The sequence below is a fragment of the Calypte anna genome, chromosome 33, assembly GCF_003957555.1.
Source record: "Calypte anna isolate BGI_N300 chromosome 33, bCalAnn1_v1.p, whole genome shotgun sequence".
In the NCBI taxonomy this organism is placed as follows: Eukaryota; Metazoa; Chordata; class Aves; order Apodiformes; family Trochilidae; genus Calypte; species Calypte anna.
This window is the reverse complement of record NC_044275.1, coordinates 1,860,576-1,885,213: the sequence shown is the minus strand read 5'-3', so window position 1 is coordinate 1,885,213 and position 24,638 is coordinate 1,860,576. Positions and strand designations below refer to the sequence as shown.

Below are 24,638 nucleotides of genomic sequence, written 5' to 3'. Positions count from 1 at the left end.
CCCAGTGCCGCCCCTTTGCTATGGGGACCCCTCCCCCCAGCCAGGGGCCTCCAAACCCCATCCCAACCTTCAGCATCTCCAGGGATGGGGCAACCCCCCCATGGCCGGGGTTGCCTGAGCTTCACTCTGTCTCCAACTCAACCCCTCCCATAATTCCTGACGGGAATTACGCGGGACAGGGCTGGGGGGGTCCGGGAGGGCTGCCCCCAAACCCGCTCCCCCCACACCCGCAGCTGCGGGCGCTTCCCCCGCACCACCTGCGATCTCCGGCCCGCCTCGGCCACGCCCATAATGGGCGGGGATTAAAGCGCTGCCGACCTTATGTGGCGATAATGGGCGTGGTCCGGGTGACAGGGGGCGGGGCTTGGGCAGTGAGCTCTAGCAATGGAGAGGCGGGGGTAGAGGGGGCGTGGCCAACGGGGAAGGGCGGGGCGAGGCACGCGCCGGTTCCCGTCAAAAGGCGGCGGCGGGCAGGGGGTGTGGGAGGGGCTGCGGTGCCGGGAGCGCAGGTAGCGGGGTGCGGGCTGGGGGCACCGGGGACTCCCGTGATGGCGATTCCTGAGGGAAAGCCCACTCGGCCACACCGTTTCTGAGGGAAAGCCCATTCGGGGGCGCTGCTTCTGAGCGAAAACCCACTCAGGGACGCCGTTTCTGAGGAAAAACTCCCCTCGCTGCCCCGCCGTGGGTCGCCTTTCCCGGGTGGCGGTGGCTCCGGGGGGAGGTGGGGGTGGTTGTAGTGGGGAACCCCCTGGTGTCCCCACGGGGCAGCTGTGTCCCTCCTGGCTGGAGGGTTATGAGGCACCCCCAGGTACTTTCTGCCTGCCTGGAGGGTCCTGGGGGGTGCGGGGGGCACTGAGTGTGTCCCCTCCCCCATCTGGGGGTCCTGGGGGGCATTGGGGCTCCCTCGGTACCTTGTTTGGGGTTTGCAGTCCCCATCCTGGTTTGGGGACCCTCTGTGTGTGGGGGGGTTGGGGGCCCCTTGTGGGGACCCCCTCACAGCCTTTGTGGGGTCTCTCGGGGGTGTTAAGAGCCTCTCCCAGCCAAATGGGGTCCCCTGGCAGTTGGGGGGTGTCCCTGTCCCTTTCAGCTGCTCTGTGACTTGTGGGGTGACTCCTGGGTTTGGGGCGGGGGTCAGGGTCCTTCCAGTCTGACCCCCCTTTGCTGGTCTCAGGGGTCAGCTTGAAGCTGGGGGGGGCTGTGCCTGTGTTGGGGTGTCTTCCTTTCCCCCACAAATTTGGGCTGACTTTACCCTTTTTGGGTTGCTTGGGGCTTCCAGCATCACGTTGGGGAGGAGCTGCACCCAAAAGTGTGGACCCCATGTTGGTGTCACACACACACACACACACACACACACACACACACACCAGCCCCTTCCCAAGCTTCGCCTTCTCTCCCCCCAACTGAGAAGTCACCTCTCTCTCCCCCCCCCTTCTCCCCACCTCTGTGTCGTCCCCCCCCTTCTCCCCACCTCTTGTCCCCCACCCCTTTTCTCCTCACCTCTGTCCCCTCCCCAACCCCTTTGTGGGGGGCTATGGGTGACCTGGGTGCTGTTTTGGGGGGGGGGGGATGTAAAAGGGATTTTTAGGGTTTCCAGCCTTTTTCTTATCAAGTCCCTGATTACCCCTCAGCTCCTAAAAATGTCCCTTAAATCTCATCTCCCAAGGAAATAAATTTTAGGAAGGGAGGGGGAAGACTCAGACCCCAGCTCAGCCCTGACTGTGCCTGTTTTAATTCCCCAGGGATTTTTCCTCCATCCCTGAGCCCTCCCTGTGTTGGATGTGACTCCCAGGAGGTTTTGATCAGTGAATTCCCAGCTCAGGGATAACGAAGGCGCCAGGAACTTTCCTCCACCAGGTAGGATTTGGAGGGGGAGTTTCTTTTTCTTTCCACCAGGCAGAGCCCCCCAAAGGGACCTGGGGGGGGGTAATGAGTGGGTGGTTTAGGGCAGGTGGAGGTTTTTGTTTTCTGGGCTGTGCTGCTCCTTTTTTTTTTCCTGTTTTTCTTTTTGTTTGGTTTTGGTTTGTTGGGTTTTTTTGGGTTTTTTTTGTCCCCCTCTTTGTCTTTGAGCCCGAGGCTGGAGCCTTCACCTGAAAAGTTTCTTCAGAATTGGGTTTTCTGAGGAAGGCAGCCCTGGCTCTGGAGTCTTCTCCTCCTACACGAGCTGGGCAGTGACTCATCTTCCTCCCAGGACTCAGTTAAAGCAGCTTTTTTTTTTTTTTTTTTTTTTTTTTTTTTTTTTTTTTTGGGGTGGGGGGTTGCTACGTGTGTGTCTGTGTCTCCCCTGGAAGGACAGACAGAGAGACACCATGGCTGCTTCCTCCCTGCCCACCTCGGGTCACTGCTCCCCAGGGTCTCCTCTATCTGGGGAGGAACTTTTCCCCCCCTGTGCTGGGGGAGGAAGTGAGGGCTGTAATTACTCATTTGAATAAAACCACTTCTGCCTTCTCCAAAGCAACTGCTTAAAACTGACTCAAATCAAACCAGAGAATCAGTCAGAGGATGCCTTGGTTTGGAAAGGACCTTAAAGATCATTTGGTTCCAACACACGCCCCCCTGCAATGGGCACCCCTCCCCCCATACCCCATCCCAACCTTCAGCACCTCCAGGGATGGGGCAATAACCCCAAAAATCATCTCCTGGATCACTCAGATGGGCTTTAAGGTTCCTTCCAAACCATTCCATGATCCCAAACCATGCCATGGGGGCCCCTCCCCCCAGCCCAGGGGGCTCCAAACCCCATCCTAACTCTCAGCACCTCCAGGGATGGGGCAGCCACAGCTTCTGGAGACACCCAGGGGTTCCCCACCCTCAAATCCAAGAATTTCTCCCTCATTTCCAACCTCAATGTCCCCTCTTCAACTTTTAACCCCTTTCCCACATCCTCTCTTCTCTCCACCCCCATCTCAGATCCCTCCCCAGCTTTCTTGGAGCCCCCGCAGATCTTGGAGGTTGCTCTGAGCTCCCCTGGGAGCCTCCTCTTCTCCAGGCTGAGCACTCCCAATCCCAGGGGAGCTGCTCCAGCATTTTAGTGGCCTCCTCTGGCCACATTGCTCCCCCGGGGGTTTGGGATGGGCTTTGGAACTTAACTGGGTGTTAAGGGGAAAAAAAAATAAAAATTGAAGTTGTGCAGCTCTGGGAGCCACGTGTTGGCATCTCACAGCTTGAGCTGCCTCTCCCTGCAGCATCACAGCGCAGGAGTGAGGAAGAGGAGCAAGAAAGAGGGGTGAGGAAGGCTGCAGGAGGGGATCAAGGGGGAGATTTCCTGCGGGGCTTTTGGGGCATACAAAGAAATAATTTTTTTTTTTCCTCAAGGAACAATTTCCTGAAGGGCAGTTTTTTCCCTGGAGGTCTTGGGTCCTGGATCCCAGTGTCCTTCAGACAAAACAAGTGGACAAGTGGCCTCTTTTTCCCTTTAATACTTAACTGGAGTGGCCACTTCTCTCTGTCTGGGGCTGGAAGTGCTCTCAGGAATAATTTTTAACCTGCTGTGGCTGGGCCAAAGGGAAGTTCCTCTGGCCCAAACTTCCTGTGCCTTTGGAAAGGGAAATGCAGGAAGGTCCAGGCACTGGGAGAGGAATAATGGGAGGGGAAAGGGGGTGGTGGCAGTGGCTCTGATGTCCTCTGCCATGGCTGGGGGTGATGGGGAAGCTGTCAGCAGAGCTCCAGCACCTCAGCTTCTGCAGTGAGGAAATCCCAGAGTGGGGAGGGTTGGAGGGACCTTAAAGAGCATCCATGCCATGGGCAGGGACACCTCTGGGTATGTTCCTGGGGGATCCTGCTGGGGTAGGGATGTTGGGATGGGGGAGCTCTAAAGGGCCCTTCCAATCTCTGAGATTCTGGGATTCTATGGGATGAGGTGGCTGGAAGCTCTCCAGGGTGTGGAGGAATAATTGAGCTTCAATCTTTTTAATAACACCTTGGATCCTCACTGCTCAGTTTAGAAATTGGTCAAGGAAAGAGAGGGAGAAGTTTGGCTGCTTCCTGGGAGAGGCAGAAGTTCAGATGAAGGGAGAAAGAGGGGAGGAGAAGTGAGGTGAGGAATGAAGATCTCCTACAGTCACTCTGCTGAGAGGCTGGAGGGAGTTTTTAGGATCTGGTTTCCTGCAGCTCCCTCTGTCTCAGTGCAGTTCTGGTTACACCACCTTCCAAGTGACTCCTTGAGAAGTCTCCTTCTCTGGAGGCTTCCAACCCCCTCTGGATGTGTTCCTGGGGGATCCTGCTGGGACAGGGGGGTTGGGATGGGGCAGCTCTAAAGGTCCCTCCCAAGCCTCAACTTTCTGGGATTCCAGGATTCTGCTGAGGGTTTTCTCCTCCCCTCCCATCACTGTGGTTTGGGGGTCCCATGGGTGGCAGCTCTGGTGCTGCAGGTTCCTGCTCCTCCTCTTGGTCCCCCCTTGGGGGGTGGGGGCAGCCGTGGGTGCTCCTGGGCACCCCTTGCCCTCTGGAAACACCATTGGGAGCAGTTTGGCAAAGGTTGGGAATGGAAATGGAAGCCCAGAGCAAGAGAGATGGGAATGGAAACACTGCTTCCAACAAAAATGGTGTCCTGCAGCTCACAGGGAGATTTTGGGGAGCATCTGTCTGATTTGGGTTAAACTTCTGTGTCTGAAGCTGTGCCCCCCCCCTGAAGGAAGGTGCCAAGAAGTGGGTAGGACCGGAGTTGGACTCAGCTGATCCTTGTGGGACCCTTCCAGCTGAACTTTTCTGTTCTAAAAACGAAAAGTACCTTTTTTTTTTTTATTATTTTCCTGGAATAAAACCTGTGTGGAGGGTGTTGGGCTGCCAGCCCCTCAGGACAAGGTTACCCCCAGGATTAGGAGAGGGCAGGATGGTGACACCAGGGTGTGGGGGACATAAATGAGGAGGGGAACAAAGGTCTGGGGAGATAAGGGGGGTGAGGGCCTCTCAGAGGCTCCCAGCTTGAGCTCTCAGCCCCTGCCCTGCAGCAGCAGGGTCACCTCTGGTGGCCAGAAAAACTCAGTGGGACTTCAGCTGTGGCAGAATTGTCACCCGTGCCACCCTTGCCTGCTGCCACCTTTGCCTGCTGCCACCTTCGTGGGGTTTGCTGAATCACCTGGAACTGGAGCAGAGCTGTGGTTGTTTCCTTATCTCTGGTGGGTAAGGGCAGTGTCAGCAGAAAGCTCACGTGTGTGTCTGTGTTTGTGGGACTTGTGGCTGCTAATAAATGGAAAGTGTGGTGTAAAAGGGGTGGAAAAACAATACCTGAAACCTTTATCTGAAGATCTAAGAACAGTTTCCTCATTGCCAGGAATCCATGCTGCCTGCCCCAGGCATCAGGACCTCCTGAGGTGACATCTGAGCTCTGTCTTCTGGTCACTGGGACACTGGTGAGTGACTCCTGCCACAAACAACACCCCCAGGGGTGTTCCCAGCTCCCAGAGGTTCTGGGGGGAAGCACAGCTGGGCTGGAGGAGCTGAGGGAGGTAGGAAAAAAGGATATTTGGAACATACGGAATCCCAGAGATCCCCCAGGGCAGGGGGACCCAGGGCAGGTGGCATAGGATGGTGTCCAGCTGGGCTTGGGATGTCCCTAGAGACTCCACCACCTCTCTGGGCACCCTCAGAGCCACCAAATTCCTCCTCAGGTTGAGAGGAACCTTCCCAAGGTCAGGTTTGTGCCCCTCACCTCTTGTCCTGGGCAACCGTGGGTGTCTGTCCCCTTCCCCTGACCCCCCCTGAAGGGTTTAGGAGCACTGAGAAGATTCCCCCCCCTTGGTCTTTTCTTCTCCAGACTGGGAGAGATGTCCCAGTGGCACAGGATGGGGTCTCCAGGTGGGTTGGGGATGTCCCCAGAGACATTTCACCACCTCTCCCTTAAAGGGACACAGAGATGATGGGGCTGGGGACATCTCTCCTGTGAGGAAAGGCTGAGGGATGTGGGGGTGCTCAGTCTGGAGAACAGAAAACCAAGGGGGGGATCTTCTTAAAGTTCACCCAGTGTCACACCATGGCAGGGGACCCCTCCCCCAAACCCCATCCCAATCTCAGCACCTCCAGAAATGGGGCACCCACCCCAAAAATCATCTCCTGGATCACTCAGATGGGCTTTAAGGTTCCTTCCAATCCATTCCATGATCCCAAACCATGCCATGGGGACCCCTCCCCACAGCCCAGAGGACTCCAAACCCCATCCCAACCTTCAGCACCTCCAGGGATGGGGCAGCCACAGCTTCTGGGGACACCCAGGGGCTCCCCCCCCTCCCCTCCCAGGGAAGAATTTCTCCCTCATCTCCAACCTCAGTTTCCCCTCAGACACTTTCAAGCCGTTCCCCCTCCTCCCATCCCTCCAGGTCCTCATCCAAAGTCCATCTCCAACATTCCTGAAGGAACCTGGAGGGAACCTGAGGGCATTTGAGGTGCTGGAAGTTGCTCCAAGGTCTCCCAGGATCCTTCTCCAGGCTGCACACCCCCAACTCTCCCATGGTGGCTGCAGAGCAGAGCTGCTCCCCCACACCTGATGCTGCCTGACTCCCAATCCTAAACTTTCCCTTTTTATTCTGAGGGCTCTTCACTTTGAGGAAGAGCCCTCCTCAATCCTGCCCCTTTCCTTTCCAGCCTTTTCTCCTGGAATCTGGGACAGGTGGGTCTTGTGCCTACCCAGGGAAGTTGTTCTCTTTGTCCCAGTTTGGAGCATAGGGGATTGTTTTGTGGGGTTTTTTGTGGGGTTTTTTTTTTCCCAATCTCAGACATTTGAGCAATTCTGTGGTCTGGGTCAGTGCCGGGGAGGCCAAACCTGTTCTGCTGTCCTCTGGGTGCTTCCCACACAGGGCTCCTGCTGGGAGGGGGCACCAGGAGTGGGTGCTGGAGCTGAGCACCCAAACCCCCCCTGGCAGTGGAGGTTTTGTGGCTGGAGCAGGAGCTCTTCCTCCTCTTTGCTCCTCTGCTTTGTGGGTGACAGAACTTCAAACCGCTGCAGGACATTGGGAGGGGGCAGCTGTGCCCCTGCTCCTGGGGTCTTGGCTCCAAAATCCCCAAAAGGGGGAGAAGGAGGAGGTGGGATCTGATCCCCCAATCCAGGGGGGGATGTTTGGACCCTGCTCCTGGGCTCTTAGCTCCAAAAACCCTAAAAGGAGGGAGAAGGAGGAGATGGGATCTGATCCCCCAATCCAGGGGGATGTTTGGATCCTCTGGCAGGAAGGGGGATGCTCCTGGCAGTGTTCAGGGGACTCCTCTGCTTGTAGGGAGCACAGAAAATGCAATTTATTGATTTGGAAGTTCCCTTCTGCAGCTCAAAACCTCTTGCTCAGTGTTTTCTGCTCCCCAGCTGGAAGCTGCTGCTCCAGGGGAAGGGGAATTCCTGCAGCTCATCCCAGGAAGGGGGGCAGCAGAGTTACACCACCACCACCACCCCTAGTTTTAGGCCAGGTGAAGAATTTTAGCCCAGCTCCCCCTCTCCCTTCCTTCATCTGCTGGGGAAGGAGCTGCCTGTCCAGGGCAGGGCACAGCTCTGCCTCCTATCACCTGCCCTGGGGATGCTGAGCTCCCCAATTCCCTGGTGCCTCCTCTGGGACAGGCAGGAGGAGACCCAGGCCCCAACTCCTCTGGGACACAGCCCCCCAGGGCTGTGAGAGACTTGGGCTGGCTGAGAGACTTGGGGGGGTCTCATCCCTTCCCTGGGGTCCTTTCTGTGCTGAACAAACTCTAGTTCTGACCCAAACTCTACAGAAGGAGCTCTGGTGGGCACTGGGCTTGTTTTACCTTTTCATCTCCATGCTGAGAGGTGAGGTGGGGATGTTCTGGTTTGACTGACTGCTGCTTTTCTTGCTCTTTTTATTCCCTCTCCTCCCCAAAATTCTGCTTTTGTCCTTTTCAAACGTGACTGCTGCATTTCTGCTCCTCCTTTCATCAGCTGAGAAATTTCTCTGCTGAGAAATCCCTGCTCAGGGCTCTTGAGGAACCTGAAGTTTGCTTGGAATGCTTGGGCTGGAGAGAGGTAGGGTTGGACCTGAGTGTGGCTGGAAGGGAGGAGGGGGGCAAGAAAGCCCAGAATTTATCTCAGTAATGGACAAAAAAAGTGTTGTCACAGCAAGCTGAGCTGGGCTGTGAGGCAGAGATGCTTTTGGGGAGCTGACAAGAGGCAGCCTGGCCCTGGGGATCTTCATTTGGGGCTCTGCCACAAAAAGGAACCACACAAAGGTTCCTGGCTGGGGGTGGCGAACACAACTCCTGTGGTTTTGCTCCTACAAACCCAGAATCTCCCCTTGTGGTGCCCCAGTGCAAAGAGGTCCCAGGGGGTGCTGATTTTTGGGTCCTGTCTTCCCCCAAAAGCTGGCATCTCCCCTGGTGGTTGTAACTTCCCACCTGGATGTGGCCCTGAGGTTTTCACTCCTCTGAACTCAAGATGTGGGTAGCTCATCTTTAATTCCTTGCTAATCAGGCTCTTGTCATTCCCCCCCCACTGCCTGCTCCAAGGCCAAATTCCTGGGAAGTGGGCTCAGTAGTGGAGCTGGAGCTCTCTTCCCCCCTCCAGGAAGAATTCTGCAGGTCTTGGAGCAAGGGCTGGTCAAGGCTTGTGCTTTCTCTGGTGTTTTAGGGTGAGTAATCCATCAGAAATCACTCTCCTGTCACTCACCTCTTCTCTGGGTGCAGCTTCCTCCATCCCAGTGCCTTCCCCCACCCCACCCCAGCAAATCTTTTACAACTGTTTAGGAAATGAGGCAGCTGGGTAGAAAAAAAATAAATAAAAATCAGTGATCAGGGCAGCTTCAGAAGCCAAGGGGGACACAAGGAGCTGTAGAAGTTTTTTTGTCTTCTTCCCTGAGGCTTGGTGTTTTGGTTTGGTTTTTTTTTGGCTGAGCACAAGGGAGCTCTCTCAGCATGGTTGGATGGTTTGGATCTTTCCCAGCAAACCCCTGGAAGGTGCCAGCACAGGTTGGCCAGAGCTTGCCAGGTGGAATGACCTCAGATGCTGTCCTCTATCTCCTGGAATCTCAGTAAATAAGTTTATTATTTCAAAGGCCACTGGAACAGCCTCAGAAGGGCCCAATCTTTTTTTTTTTTTTTCTTTCCCACAGATTTTATGACTTTGTGAATCCCAGGACCTTGAGTTCTGGACTCTTCCTGCAGAGCCCTGGGTTGGTGCCATGCAAGGAAGAACTTTTCCTTCTGGAGCTGTTTTGGGCTGCCTTGCCTGGCTTCCTGCACCCTGGACAGGCCATGGAAAAGGTTTTTGGGCTGCAACCTCTTTCCTGCTTGTGTGGGGTGCTGGAAAGCAGCTTGTGCAGCTCTCCTGGGCAGAAGCTGCTTCTGCTCCAGAGTTGGATGTTAAGCTCTTGCTCCTCAGCAGGGGATGAAGGTTGGAATCCTCTTCCTCAGCTCTTTTCCCAGGAGCAGGTTGTTATTTCCCTGCAGAATTCAGTGGTATTCTGTGGGTCAGTCAGCTGAAGGTTTTTCCTCCACCTGTAGCAAAAAAAAACAAAAACCAAAAACATAAAAACCCAAACCCAACATAATCTTGAAGTGATGAGGGAGAAGTTTGAGTGGTTTCGGTGTCCCTGGGGGGTTGTGTGTTTTCCATGGGATTTCTTTTGCTGGGGAAGAGGGAAGATGGAGCAATTCTTAGCCAGAACCTGTTTGTGTTTCACAACAAGGGAGAAGCTCTGCAGGAGTGTGGAATGTGCCACATGCAGGGGCAGCTCCTTTCTCTCAGCCTTCCCTAAATTTTTGGGCTAGGAGCGAAAGGATTCCTCTGCTGCTCTTCTCCTGGGATTAGAAAGGAAGGTGCAGGCCAAACAACTTGGAACAAGAGGAGGAATTGGAAATCTAGGATGGGTTCAGGTGACTCCAAGTGTCCTGGGGAAGCCTTGGTGGGAATAATTGGTGCTCCAAATCCCAGCATAATCAGAGTTGGAGATCTGTTGGAGCAGAATATTCCTTTTGACTTGGGCTTGCTGTGTCCTGCCAATCCCTGGGGGTCCCAGCAGTGTCCCAGGGAGTGATACCAGCCTGGAGAGCAGCTCCACTGAGCTGAAGGCAGAGATCCCACTGGGAATGTGAGCTTGGAGAAAGAATTCTGGCAGCTCAGGAGTGAAAATATGGAATGAAGGACACAGGGGCTGCTTCTGCCTGGAGTGAAGAGGAGAGGGAGGGCAGGGAGCTGCTGCTGGGGATCTGGGGCTTGAATTTGGGAGCTCAGCCAGCCCTGGTGATCCTGCTGGATCAGCACCCCATGCGCTGATGCTCTTCCTGCACCCTCCAGGTGAGCCCAGGGGGGTTCATCCCCTTTTCCATGCCAAGAAAACCCCAGAGAAGCAGAATCAGTGCTGGGACCAGAGGCAGCCAGGCCCTGCTGGTAAACACAGGTTTGTTACATCCAAAAAACTCAGCAGCAGCAGCCTTGGCTTGGCCAGAGGTGCCTCTGGCAGCTCCAAATTGGATTTTTTTTCTTTTAAATCTTCTCTCTCTGATTGCTGCTGATCACTGAGCTCTTGCCCTGACATCCCTTGTCCAGTCTGAGCGTGGCTTTCCTCAGCCTCTGGGGAGTCATAAAAGTAAGGAGAGTGGAAAAAACCCTAAATCATAGTGGTACTATTTCTTTTCTGTACTTTGTCCCTTTGTTTTTTTTTTCTCCTGAGCTAATGAATACTCAGGGCAGGGAGTGTGCTGGCTGGGGTGGGGTGGGTGTTCCCCTGGCACAGCTTGGAGCTCTTCCCCTGAACCTGCTCTGTCTGGAGGGGTTGAGTCCTTCCCCTGAACCCAGGAATCTCCTTTCCTGGTAACTGCAGAGTTGGAGGAACCTTTTCCAGTGTCTGCTTCAGCCTCTGGGTTCCCTGAGTGAAGTAGAACCAGGTTTCCACCTTGGGGCTGCAGAAGGTTCCCCAAGAGGCACTTGGAAGGTGGTGTAACCAGAACTGCACTGAGACAGAGGGAGCTGCAGGAAACCAGATCCTAAAAACTCCCTCCAGCCTCTCAGCAGAGTGACTGTAGGAGATCTTCATCCCTCACCTCACTTCTCCTCCCCTCTTTCTCCCTTCATCTGAACTTCTGCCTCTCCCAGGAAGCAGCCAAACTTCTCCCTCTCTTTCCTTGACCAATTTCTAAACTGAGCAGTGAGGATCCAAGGTGTTATTAAAAAGATTGAAGCTCAATTATTCCCAGCTCTTAAAACTCATCCAGTACCAAAACCCTCCCTCCCCCCACCACCACCATGGAAAGGTGCAAAAAAAAGGCCAAGAAAAATGAATAAATTGCAGAAAAGGTGCTGGAAAGCCCAGGAAATAGGCAAAGATTAAAAAAAATGCAGAGAAAATAAAAAAGCCCAGAAAAGATACAAAAAGTGAAGAAAAGGTATAAAAACACGAGAGAAGGAAAGAAGAATGCAGAAAAAATGCAGGGAAGGTGCAAAAAAATCCTCAGGAGAGGTGCAAGAGAGTTCAGGCAAGGTGCAAATAAATCTGGGAAAGGTGGAAAAACCAAAAAGAAAAAACCAATGCAGGAAGGATGCAAAAATCTTCATAGTGGGGCTCATGGCTCCAGGTGGGTTCCTGAGGCCAACTCCGGGTCTGGCAGCCCAGGGCAGGCTGGGGGTGGTTTCTGCTGCCTGCAATCTGTTTACTTCACTCCCTCCCCACCTCAGGCTTTGTTGCCCAATTGCTGTCTGAGATCCCATCAAAAGAATTCCTTGGATGTAGGGGGGGAAAGAGCTTCTCCATGTCCAGGCTGAGGGATTGGAGGTGCTCAGCCTGGAGAAGAGGAGGCTCCCAGGGGAGCTCAGAGCAACCTCCAAGATCTGTGGGGGCTCCAAGAAAGCTGGGGAGGGATCTGAGATAGGGGTGGAGAGAAGAGAGGATGTGGGAAAGGGGTTAAAAGTTGAAGAGGAAACATTGAGGTTGGAGATGAGGGAGAAATTCTTGGATTTGAGGGGGGAGAACCCCTGGGTGTCCCCAGAGGCTGTGGCTGCCCCATCCCTGGAGGTGCTGAAGGTTGGGATGGGGTTTGGAGCCCCCTGGGCTGTGGGGAGGGGTCTTTAGCCCATGGAATGGTTTAGGTTGGAAGGAACCTTGAAGCTCATCTGAGTGATCTATGAGATGATCTTTAAGATCCCTCCCAACCCATTCCCTGATTCTTGAAGCTGATCCCTCTTGGTCCTTGGGTCGTCAGACTCCTGAACCCTCCTCCGAATGCCTCATGGCAGGGATATTTATTTTGCAGACTGGGAGTGTCCAGGTTCTCCAGGCAGGAGCTGTTTCCTGACATGGGAAGAGCCTCCAGCCCTGCAATGGGGGCGTTGGCAGAGGCTCTGGGAGGGTTTGATATCTAATCAAATTAATTGAGGAAGGGGTGGCATGAGCAGGCTTGCAGCAGCTCATAAATAACCCCTGGGCTCATGACACCACCAACCTTGCCAAATTTTCTTGCCTGCTTCCCAGGAGGTTGCAAAAATCCAGAAAAAGCAAAGTTCTTCCAGCCCAGCCATGGAGCTGAGTGGTGCCATGAAGGAAGCAGCTGGAGGTCCACCTGCTCCATCCCTCCATCCATCTCTGGGGTCCCAGGGGGTGCCTGGGTGACCTTTGGGGGTCCCTTCCAACCCAAATTATTCTGTGATTTTTTTGGATGATGAACCAAGAAGGGATTTGAGATGGGGGAAAAAAGGCAGAGGTTGCCCAGGGAGGGGGTTGAGGTCTCATCCCTGGAGATGTTCAGGGTGAGGCTCAGAGAGGCTCTAAGCACCCTGGGGTAGGTGAGGGGGGGCCAGGGGTTGGACTGGGTGACCTTTGGAGATCCTTTTCAACCCAAATTATTCTGTGATTCTCTTCAGGGCTCCTCTCAACCCACTCTTTACCCAATTTGGAATTTTCCCAGGGATTGCTCCAACCCAGCTGCACTTGGACTTTCTGAACCTCCTGCACTGTGCCCTGGCCCATTTCTCAGGCTTGGGAGCTGTCACTCCTCCATCAAATAAATCTGATGGAGAGCAGCTCAAGCAGAGCCTGCAGCTCCCAAATTGTCTTTTTTATTTCCTTTCTTTCCTTATTTATTTGGTTTTTTTCATTGTCTTTTTTATTTCCTCTCCTCTTGGTGCCAGGGCTGGGGTTGCTCACAAGCTCTGGGTGGTGTGAATGGGCTGATTGGGGCTGAAAAAATCTGAAAACCTCAGCTTCTTGTCAGAGGCTGCCTGGAGTTTTCTTTTGACAAAAGCACCTGTCAAGAAAAGAGGAAAAAACTCCTTGGTTTGGGTCTCTCCAAGACTTTGCAGAGGTTTTGGTAGCAGAGAGGTGGCTGGGGGGGAGGATTGAGGCTGCAGGGACCTCATGGTCTCCTTGTTCCTTTCAGCCCCTGAGGGTAAACTTGGGGGGTTCTTTTGGTTTTTTTCCTTCTTTTTGTTTTGTTTTCCTTGGCTAAAGAATGGACCAAAAAAATTCCTCTTTCTGGAGCAAGAAAGACACTGAGAAGGTGACAAATATTTTCACTGCAGCTGTTTCTTTTCTGCATCCTGGAGATGCTCCTGGCTCTGAGGTTTAAGGATTTCAGAGCCTCTGCAGGAAACTTTTCTTTTCTGGGAGTGTTCAGCCGCTCCTCCTCTGCCTTCCCCTCCTCCCCAAATTTCAGCAAAACCCAAAACTGGGGAGCAGCTGAGCACAGAGCCCCCTGCTCAGCCTGGGCCATGAGGGGCAGGGTTTGGGTAAAGGTTAAAGTCAGGGTTAGGGTTAAGTTTAGGGTTAAGTATAATGTTAAAGTTGGGGTTAGGGTTAGGTTTAAGGTTAAAGGCTAATTAGGGTAAAGGGTAAAGGTTAATTTTAGGGTTTGGGTTAAGGTTAGGGTTGTTTAACCTAACATTTAAGTTTAGGGTTAAGGTTATGGTTAGGTTAGGGTTAAGGTTAGGGTTTGGTTTTAAGTTAAGGGTTAGGTTTAGAGTTCGGGTTTTGCTCTGCTCTTTCTTTGAGGTGTTTCCTTTTTTCAAATGAAAACATTCCTCTGGTTTTTCTCAGTAAATGTTGGGCCATCTCTGAGCCATTTACCCACTGCCCTCAGACTCTGATTCTTGTGTCTCATCCCAGCTCCAGGGCTGCTGGAAGGATGGAGGCGTTTGGGTGGGTGGGAATCCTGGGCTGACTCAGGTTCCCAGCTGGAGCAATCATCCCCTGAAACCTCTTCCCAATCATCCCCTCAAACCTCTTCCCAATCATCCTCTGAAACTTCTTCCAAATTTTCTCTGCAACCTCTTCCCTTCCTCCAGGACCTGATGAGCTCTGAGTTGTGCCACATGGAGAGAGAAAAAGGAAAAGTGATGGAGCCTGAGGAAAGGCAGTGGCAAAATCCTGCTGGGTCCTGAGGAGGTTGGAAATAAAGACTGGAAAACAAAGGATTGAGGCTCAGGAATCCTTCAGGGGGTGGCAGGAGGATGAGGGGAAGGGATGTGGGGCTCTGGACTTGGTCTGGGGAAGACCAAGGGAGGGAATCTTCTCTGTGCTCCTAAACCCTCCAGGGGGGGTCAGGTGAAGGGGACAGACACCCAGGGGTGCCCAGGACAAGAGGTGAAAGATTGCAGAGGATGATTGGGAAGAGGTTTCAGAGAAAATTGGGAAGAGATTGGGTTGGAAGGAACCATCTGAGTGGTCCAGGACATGATTTTTGGGGTAGCTGCCCCATCCCTGGAGGTGCTGAAGGTTGGGATGGGGTTTGGGAGGAGGTGTCCCCATGGCAGGGGGGGGTGGCACTGGGTGATGCCCCAGCTCAGGGGTTTGCAGAGCTGGTTCAGCAGCAGCCACTCAGTGCTCCCTGACACCATCCCATCCCTGACACCATCCCATCCTGACACCATTCCCCCTGCTCAGCCTGGCTTGGGACATCAGCATTTGGAGCAGGATGTGCCTGAGGTTCCAGGAGCAGCTCACCCCATCCCTTTCCCTCCCTGTGACCTGGCCCAGAGGCTCCCAACATTCCTGCAGCTCCCGTAGCAACCCCGGGACCTTGTGCTGTCTCCTCCCGGATGCAAGGAGGGGGTGTGGGAACCAGACAAGTGGGACCTGAGCTGGCAGCTCCTTTCCAGCTCACCCCACCCACATCTCACCCACCAAGTGGCTGGAGTTGGACCTTCTCCTTTGACTCATCCACCTCCAAAAATTTGGAGTCGGCTTCAACCTCATCCTTTCCATCTTTTTCCTTGCAGGTGGCTCCATGTCCCAGCTCCAGAGCTCCTGGGAAGTGTCCCAGCAGAACAGGACAGATTTTCCTGATGCAGGTAAATCCTCAAACCTTCTCCTCAGCCTTGGGGTTGTCTTCTCCTGGGAGTTTCTCCAAGCTCTGTTGGGTTCTCGTCCAAAGGAACCAGGAGCTTCGTTACTAGATGGGAGAAAACTCCTGGAAGCATCTGAGGAGCTCAGGAGGATTGGGGACATCACTTCCCAACCTTTAGGATTTGTCTGCCAGCTCTCTGTAGCTGCTGTTCCCTGGCAGGGGCTCAGGAGGAGCTCAAGCTTTGGGGTTTTGGGGTGACTGAGTGAGATTTTAGTTGCTTGGTCATCCTCTTGGGGTTTGTTTGTTGTTTTTTTTTTTGCTCCTAACTCAGTGTCTGATGTTCCTCAGTGACTGAGGGAGAGGATTTTCCAGAGGATAACTCCAGCACCAGTTAAAGCCTTTTGGAAATCAGACAGGAGCCAGCTGGGCAGTGAGAAAACATTTAATGATGCTTAAAACAACAAAAAAAGTTTGTTGGAATCAAAACCTCTCAACCTGAGATGCACAGAAGGGATCACTCTGTGCAGAGGGAAACTGAGGCACAGGGATAGTGCTGTCTGAAACCACAGCCTCAGTGGTGGCTTCACCAAGATTTGGTGAAAATTCCCAACCTTCCACTTTCTTTTTTGGTGCTTTTTGATCCTCAGCCTTGACCTGACAGATCCCTTCCAGCAGATCCCTCCAGGCAGGGAAAAAAATCTCCTCAAATCTCATTGTAAAGCATTCCAGTGCTTCCTCCCTCCCCTTCTGACCTCCCCGGGGAGGATTTTTTCAATTCTTTTCTTTAACTTGAGGAGGTTTCTCACTTAGGGGACTCCTCAGGCACCATTTCCTGCCCTTGCTCCAGGGAAATTCTGTGCCGGTCTCTGGGCACCCTGACCTCTTTCCTTGTGGTTTGATTTATTGTATTTTTTGTTTGTTTGTTTTTCTGCGTCGTTTTGGGTGAATTCTGCTCCCTCTGAGGCTTTTGGAAACCAAAACATCAAGGAGGGAGCTGAGGGAAAAAAAAACCCACGTGGGGTTGGGGTGGGATGGAGGAGTTCACCCACTGAAGGGCAGCAATAGGCTTAGGAGGGAACAGTCCTGGTGTTCCTGGCTGGATGAGCAATTGCATAGGGAAAATGGATAAATAGATAAAAATAGACAAATAAAATAGATAAATTGATTAAAAGAGGCAGATAAACACCAGCTGGAACCACCTTTTTTTGGTGGCTCTGGTGTGTGGTGTTGAATCCAATCCTGGTGCACTGTTGCCAGGTGGTGTTGCATCCAATATTTATTATCCAATAATATTTATTATCCAATAATACTTATTATCCAATGATTATTATTTCCTGAACTGAAGGATAAAGCAAAGTAACTGAACTGAGGTGCTGGTGTGGGGCTCAGTCCTGACACCTCAGAATATTCTGACTGTGGAACGTTCTTGATACCAAAAGCTCCTGCAGGATTTTGCATTTCTCTGGGACCCTGAGAGTCCTTCCTCTTGGCTCAGGGATAAAAGATGAGGCACATCCCAACCTCATCCTCTCTCCTGCTCTGACCTTGTTGGAATTGTCTCTTCTCAGGCAGCCTCCCAGGGTGCAGCTTTTAGGACCCCTCTGCTCCTTGTCCTGAAGCACCTGATTTTTTTGCATCTAATTTGTGTGGGAGTATTTTGGGGTGTTTTTTTGATTTTTGGCAGGAAGAGGGGGGGAAAGATTTACAAAATGAATCCCTGACCCTTTCTTTGCTCCTCTCAGACATGGAGCCTGTGGCTGCCAGCACCTCACTGCCCGACCCGGCTGCTGACTTGGACCGGAACCTCCCCAGGATCTGTGGGGTCTGTGGGGACAGAGCCACGGGGTTCCACTTCAATGCCATGACCTGTGAGGGCTGCAAGGGTTTCTTCAGGTGGGTGAGCGGCTCCTGGGGGGCTGGGAATCTTCCACCACAACCACAGAACCTTGAGGAACAGGAGATCCACACTTGGGTCACACCAACACCCCCCAACAATGCTCCAGGATGGAAAAGGACTTGGGGAGGGGGGGGTTTGGCTGGATAGGAGCCAAAGTGTGGCCTGGTGGCCCAGATGGCCACCAGCATCCTGGCTTGTGTCAGTACTGGTGTGGCTTGCAGGAGAAGGGCAGGGATCGTCCCCCCCATGCTGGGAGCTGCTGAGGCCACATCTCAAGTGTTGAGGTCAGTTTGGGACCCCTCAGGATGAGAAGAACCTGGAGGGGCTGCAATGTGTCCAGAGAAAGGGAAAAGAGGTGGGGAAGAGGCTGGAGCACAAGGAGAGGGTCTGAAGAACATGGAGAGGGGATGGAGAACATGGAGAAGGGGATGGAGGACATGGAGAAGGGGATGGAGGACATGGAGAAGGGGATGGAGAATGTGGAGGAGGGGATGGAGAGTGTGGAGAAGGGGATGGAGAATGTGGAGAAGGGATGGAGAACATGGAGAAGGGGATGGAGAATGTGGAGGAGGGGATGGAGAATGTGGAGGAGGGGATGGAGAATATGGAGAAGGGATGGAGAACATGGAGAAGGGGATGGAGAATGTGGAGAAGGGATGGAGAACATGGAGAAGGGGATGGAGAACGTGGAGAGGGGAAAGAGAACATGGAGAAGGGGATGGAGAATGTGGAGAGGGGATGGAGAATGTGGAGGAGGGGATGGAGAATGTGGAGAAGGAACTGGAGAACTTCTGAGGAGCCCCTGAGGGCCCTGGGGATGTTGCTTCTGGAGCAGAGGAGGCTGAGGGGAGACCTTCTGGCTCTGCCATCCCCTGAGAGGAGGTTGGAGCCAGGGGGGGTCGGGCTCTGCTCCCAAGGAACAAGGGATGGGCCAAGAGGAACGGCCTGGAGTGGTGCCAAGGGAGGTTTAGATTGGAGCTTGGGGACAATTTCTCCCCTTTGGGGCTGTCAGGGCCTGGGCTGGGGTCCCCATCATCCCTGGAGGGGTCTCCAAGCCCTGGAGCTGTGGTGCTGAGGGTTGTGCTGGTTTCAGAGCTGCTGTTGATGACCTCAGATCTTTTCCAAGCTCAGTGACTCCATTTCCCTGATCCTCCTCCATGATTCCTCCTTGCCCAACCAGTGCCCTCCTTGCAGACAACCACCACTCCTGCTCATCTTGATAAGGAAGAGATCCCAAACTCTTTCCCTTCCCGTGGGTGTCCCCAGGATTAGGGAAGAGGTTGTTTTCCCCTTGGCCAGAGATTTCCATCTGTCTGGGAGCCTCCCTGGGCTGCCTCTGGATGGGAAAAATACCCCTGGAATTTACTTTGGAAAACTAACCCAGTGGGATGGCCCAAAAAATGTTTTTTCTTTCAAGCCACAGGTTCTGATGTGCTCCAAAGCTTTGTGTGTTCCTGTGTGGAGGTGCCAGGGGTCTTCTGCTCAGCTGGGAGGGTGGGCACTGAAGTTTTTCCAACATGGGGACATCTTTCACTTGCTCCTTGGGGTCTTGGTGCTTTTCAAGTGGGTGTAAGTTGTTTGTGCAGCAGTTTGAGGCTTCTTCCCATCATCAGCTGGAGGTCTTGAGTGGTCCTGAGTTGCTCAGCAAGGCAAAAACCAGAGAATCAGGAGTCCCAGACTGGTTTGGGTTGGTGGGACCTTAAAGAACATCTCATTCCACCTGTCTGCATGGGTTGGGGACACCTCCCACTGGGCCAGAAAGCTCAAAAAAAAAAAAACCCTGAAAGGTGCTGGGTCTGGATTTGTGGTTTTTCCATCAGTGATGCTCCCATGGAGCTGTTGCTGAACCCTTCCCATGGGAGTTCCCATCCCTTGCACCCAGACAGAAGATTCAGGGGTGGTGAAACCCCAGGAGATAATGAGGGGTGTGGGATGGGCTGGGAAGAGGTTTTCTCCAGGGCTTTTGCTGAGATGGTGGCAGAGGTGACTTTGCACCCTGAGCTGGTGACTTTGCACCCTAAGATGGGCTCCTGGAGCCTCAACTCTCACCAGGTTTGAGGAGTTTCCACTCTTTCTGACTCTGAATTTTCTCAAATTGAAGTTAGGAACTCTCATGGCTTCAGGTTCCTCATGAGGAGGAATTTGGTGCCTCTGAGGGTGCCCAGAGAGGTGGTGGAGTCTCCAGCTTTGGGGACATCTGTGACATAGGGATGGGGACACAGGGATGGGGATTTTGGGGACATGGGGATGATGGATCCCAAGCCAGGAGTCTCTGGGAACATCCCCAACCCACCTGGAGACCCCATCCTGTGCCACTGGGACATCTCTCCCAGTCTGGAGAAGAAAAGACCAAGGGGGGGGGAATCTTCTCAGTGCTCCTAAACCCTTCGGGGGGGGTCAGGAGAAGGGGACAGACACCCAGGGGTGGCTCTGAGGGTGCCCAGAGAGGTGATGGGGACATCTCTGGGGACATCCCAAGCCCAGCTGGACCCCATCCTGTGCCACCTGATGATTTCCAGAGCTCCCTTCCCAGCCCTGGCACTCTGGGTCAGAGCTCTGAGGGTTTCTCTCTCCTTCCAGCAGCCAAAACCCTGGGGAGGTTCCACAGCTTTATTTTTTTTCAATCCTCTCAGCCTGCAGACACAATTTGGTCTCCTCTGCAGACTGGACCAGGACCAGACTGGACCAGAACCTGTTCTGCACCCAGAGTTTGATGCACCATAGTTCAGGGATGACTCCTGGAGGACCTCTTGGTGGATCTCCCTCTCCTTGGGGACCTTCCCAAGGGACGTGGCTCCCTGGGCTGAGGTCCCTGGGGTGATCCTGGGTTTCCTGACTCCATAAAATCCATCAGGAGCTGAGTGGCACCTCTGGATGCTGAGCCAGGCCCAGAACCAGGCAGGAGGCAACCTTTGGTTGGGTGCTTCAGAGTCCACTGCTTTCTGATGATGCCAACAGCACCATTCACCTTTTCTTCAGCTCTGCTGTTGGTTCAGGAGCTCTTAAAAACCCCCCAAAAAATCCCAAAACACCCCAGTTAAACCCTGGTGATTTATTGTGCTGGGATTTGGCTGGAGCATCCATCACCTCTTTGGTTTCTTCTGCCAAGTCCTCATTTTCTCCTGGGGTGTTCCTGGGGTCCTGGGAAAGGCTCTGGGTGTTTCCCACCCCCTGAGACCCCCACCCAATCCCGCAGCCCCTTCCCCCCCAACCTCAGAGCCCCCCCTGCCCTCCTCTGCCCCCGATATTTTTTTTCTCCCCCTCTCCCTGGGTTTGTGGCAGGGAAGGACTTGGTTATTTTTACCCTTCAGCAGCCAACCTGAGCCACAGGGGCTTAAATAAGCCTAAAAATGTCTGATTTTGGGTTTGGTTTGTTGTTTTTTTTTCATCAACCCACATTTTTCATGCCCCCCCCGTCCTCCTCTGCCTGCCCCTGATTTTTTTTCCTCCCCCCCTCCCCGCTCTGGCTTTGTGGTAGGGTTGGTTATTTTTACCCTTCAGCAGCCAACCTGAGCCACGGGGGCTTAAATAAGCCTAAAACCGTATGATTTGGGGGGGTTTTGTTTTTTTTTTTCATCAACCCCCATCCCATCGAACCCCCCTCCAGGAGCCGCCGCTGCGGGCCCGTGGACCGCGAGACCCCCAGGGGAGGGGCAGCGAAGCGGCTGCTTCCAAAGCTTTCCTGGTGCCCAAACCCCTTGGGATTTGGGAATAAACGGTATTTTTCCTACCAAATCCCCCAGCCCCCGGGGCTCTGTGGTTTCTGCATTCCCAGCCTTGCCCTGGGCCAACCACCCGGAGCTGCCGGGTGCCAGGAGGCTGCTGGGTGAGAGAGGAATTTCTCGCTTGGGGAGGGCTCTGCTGCTCCCGAATTCATGTTCTTAAATGCATTTATTCATCTGGGAGGTGAAGGGAGAGCAAAGCCTCTTTGTTTACATCCCCTGCTCTAAAATAACCTCTAATTGCTGCCTGCAGCCCGGCCCCACCGCACCCTTTATATTTATCCCCTCTGGGCAAAACCCCGGCGCCGAAGCTGCCAGGGGGGGCCCTGGCCCGGGGGACCCCCCCTTTGTCTGCCCCTTGGGGCCCGGGTGATGAGCAGCATCCTGCCAGGGGGTTTACTGCTAAATTTACCACTCTGAGTATCCCTGGTGTTGTATTTACCCCTCTGAGTATCCTCTGTTTGTCCCTTTACCCCTGTGAGTATCCCTGGTGCTGTGCTTCCCCTCTCAGAATTCTCTGATTTTCCCCTTACCCCTCTGAGCATCCTCTGATTGTCCGTTTACCCCTCTGAGTATCCCTGGTGCTGTATTTACCCTTCTGAGTATCCTCTGATTGTCCCTTTACCCCTCTCAGAATTCTCTGATTGTCTCTTTACCCCTCTGAGTATCCCTGGTGCTGTGTTTCACCTCTCAGCGTCCTCTGATTGTTCCTTTACCCCTCTGAGTATCCCTGGTCCTGCATTTACCCCTCTGATTGTCCCTTTACCCCCCTCAGCATTCTCTGATTGTCCCCTTACCCCTCTCACCATCCCCTGCCCCTCTCACCACCCTCCTGTTCCTTTGCCTCCATCCCACCCCCCTCTCCCTTTTCCCCCAGCAGAGCCCTTGCCCAACCCCGGAGTCCCTTTCCCTGCAGCAGGGAGGAGGCAGCTCGGTGGCTGTCACCCTGCTCAGCCTCGGGGACATCTCCCTGGAGCAGGGAGGGGTTTGTGGCTCTGACCCTTTGGCCCTGGAGGACTGGCAGGAGGGGATGGACGTGGCAGGCTGTGGGTTTGGGTGGAAGAGAGGGTGGTTATTAAGTGTTGTTGCTTCTCTTGTGTCCTGCAGGGAGGTTTCTTTCTCTCCTAAACACAAACACCCACTCCAGACACTGCTGCCAGCAAAGCCAGGGCCTGGAAAAAGTTCTCCTTCCCCTGGGTTCTTGGAAGTTCTCCTTCTTCTGGGTCCTGGGAAGTTCTCTTTTTCCCCTGTGTCCTGGGAAGAAGTTCTCTTTTTCCCCTGGGTCCTGGGAAGTTCTTTTTTCCTGCTGTGCCCTGGGAAGAAGTTCTTTCTGTGCCATCCAGCAATTCCTGAACCCCCCAAATCCAACCACAGAGGTTTGAGCCTCTCCCCCAGCAGACCCCAGACTCAGCAGGGAGATTCCCAGCACCCTCCTAGGGATCTTTCTGCCCAAGGGATCCCACACCTCCTCCCAGTGTCCAGGGCAGCCTTTTGCACCACCAAATGGTTCTGATTCCCCCCAAAGCTGTTCCTTTCTCCTTTCTCTTCCTCTCCAGGAGAAGCATGAAGAGGAAAGCCATGTTCACCTGTCCCTTCAGTGGGGACTGCAGGATCACCAAGGACAACAGGAGGCACTGCCAGGCCTGCAGGCTGAAACGTTGTGTGGACATTGGGATGATGAAGGAGTGTGAGTAACCCCAGGAACACCCTCTGGGATCTCCTTTTCCTTCCCAGGGAAGATGTGGGGAAGGCAGCTGTGCTGGAGAAGGTGGAGAAGAGGCAGAGAGGAGGCTGGAAAGGGCAGGAGCTGTGGTGGGGAATGGGTGAGAGGAGCTGGATTGATGGGTGAGGTTGTTCCTGGATGGGGTTGGGATCTGCTTTGAGCAGAACCTTTGGCTTTGTGAGAAAATCCAGGGCTGGTTGGGATTTAACTCCAAATCACACTGACTGAGCTCACTCCTGGCCTGTCCTCTGCAAAGACAAAGTCTCCTCCAGTGTGGTTCTGTGTGCTCCTTGCTGCACCCAAACAGGGGGAGCTGGAGGAACTTTTCCACCCTGACAGGAATTTCTGGCAGTCTGGAAGTGGTGTGGGCTTTGTTCTTAGGCTTTGTTTTCTGGGCTCTTATGCATAGAGTCATGGGATGGCTTGGAGGGACCTTAAAGATCATCCATGATCCCAAACCATGCCATGGGGACACCTCCCCCCAGCCCAGGGGACTCCAAACCCCATCCCAACCTTCAGCACCTCCAGGGATGGGGCAGCCACAGCTTCTGGGGACACTCAGGGACTCCCCTCCTCCCAGGGAAGAATTTTTTCCTCATCTCCAACCTCAGACTCCCCTTGGACACTTTATCCCTCTCATCCCATCCTGAAGGCCCCTGGAGGTCTCTACTGGAGGTATCTGAAGGTACTTCAGACATTGGAAGGTGCTGGAAGGCCTCCCCATTGCAGCTTCTCCTTCTCCCTCCTCCTTCCCCTCCCCCACCCAATCCCCCTTCCCCCCCTTCCCTCCCTTACCCCCCCTTTCCCCCCCTTTCCCCTTCCTTCCCCCCTTCCTTCCCCCCTTCCTTCCCCCCCTTCCTTCCCCCCCTTCCTTCCCCCCTTCCTTCCCCCCTTCCTTCCCCCTTCCTTCCCCCCTTCCTTCCCCCCTTCCTTCCCCCCTTCCTTCCCCCCTTCCTTCCCCCCTTCCTTCCCCCCCTTCCTCCCCCCTTCCTTCCCCCCCTTCCTTCCCCCCTTCCTTCCCCCTTCCTTCCCCCTTCCTTTCCCCCTTCCTCCTTCCATCAACCCGTGGGTGCACCAGGGCCTTAAGTAAAGAGCCAGGGGAGGTAAAGCAGTTTGGAACCCAATCCAAACACAATAATGTTCTCCAAATATTTGCTTTCTCCCACTCTATTGATAGATCAGCAGCTTTTCAAAATCACATCTGGTGGACACACTTCCTCCTATGGGTGGTGGCAGCAGGAAAAAAAAAAACAAAACACCTAAATTTCCAGTTGTCCCAAAGATTGAACAGGTCCCTCATGGAGAGAAGCTCCCTTGGGGTTTTTTTGGTTTGTTTTTTTTTTTTGTTAAACTAGCACCTACATCCACCATCCAAGGGGGGGAATCTTCTCAGTGCTCAGAAACCCTTCAGGGGGAGTCAGGGGAAGGGGACAGACGCCCAGGGGTGCCCAGGACAAGGGGTGACCACGGGAAGGTCCCTCTCAGCCTGAGGAGGAATTTGGTGGCTCTGAGGGTGCCCAGAGAGGTGGTGGAGTCTCTGGGGACATCTGTGACACAGGGATGGGGATTTTGGGGACATGGGGATGATGGATCCCAAGCCAGGAGTCTCTGGGGACATCCCCAACCCACCTGGAGACCCCATCCTGTGCCACTGGGACATCTCTCCCAGTCTGGAGAAGAAAAGACCAAGGTGGGGGGAATCTTCTCAGTGCTCCTAAACCCTTCAGGGGGCGTCAGGGGAAGGGGACAGACACCCAGGGGTGCCCAGGACAAGAGGTGAGGGGCACAAACCTGACTTTGGGAAGGTCCCTCTCAACCTGAGGAGGAATTTGGTGGCTCTGAGGGTGCCCAGAGAGGTGGTGGGGACATCTCTGGGGACATCCCAAGCCCAGCTGGACCCCATCCTGTGCCACCTGATGATTTCCAGAGCTCCCTTCCCAGCCCTGGCACTCGGGGGTTCCATGGGCTGGGGGAGGAGGTGGTTGCTGTGCTCCGTTTGCTGTTGCTGAGGAGGGAAAAGCGTTGCCTTGAGGTGCTTAATTACCCAGAAGAGGCCAAAGAAATCAGGAGCAAGGACACAGGGAGGGTTTGCACCCTG

General features: G+C 53.9%; 1 protein-coding gene across 1 annotated transcript in view; it reads left to right on the top strand.

Annotated features, from left to right (window-relative positions):
* Nucleotides 1-621: 621 nt before the first annotated feature.
* Nucleotides 622-24,638, top strand: part of VDR (vitamin D receptor) — a 32,884-nt gene continuing 8,867 nt past the window's right edge. The window contains exons 1-6 of the mRNA XM_030468129.1: nucleotides 622-699; nucleotides 1,740-1,854; nucleotides 5,270-5,348; nucleotides 15,131-15,202; nucleotides 16,941-17,091; nucleotides 22,374-22,504. Coding sequence (XP_030323989.1) covers nucleotides 15,139-15,202; nucleotides 16,941-17,091; nucleotides 22,374-22,504 — 346 coding nt within the window. The 5' untranslated portion in view covers nucleotides 622-699; nucleotides 1,740-1,854; nucleotides 5,270-5,348; nucleotides 15,131-15,138. The remainder of the gene's footprint in view (nucleotides 700-1,739; nucleotides 1,855-5,269; nucleotides 5,349-15,130; nucleotides 15,203-16,940; nucleotides 17,092-22,373; nucleotides 22,505-24,638) is intronic.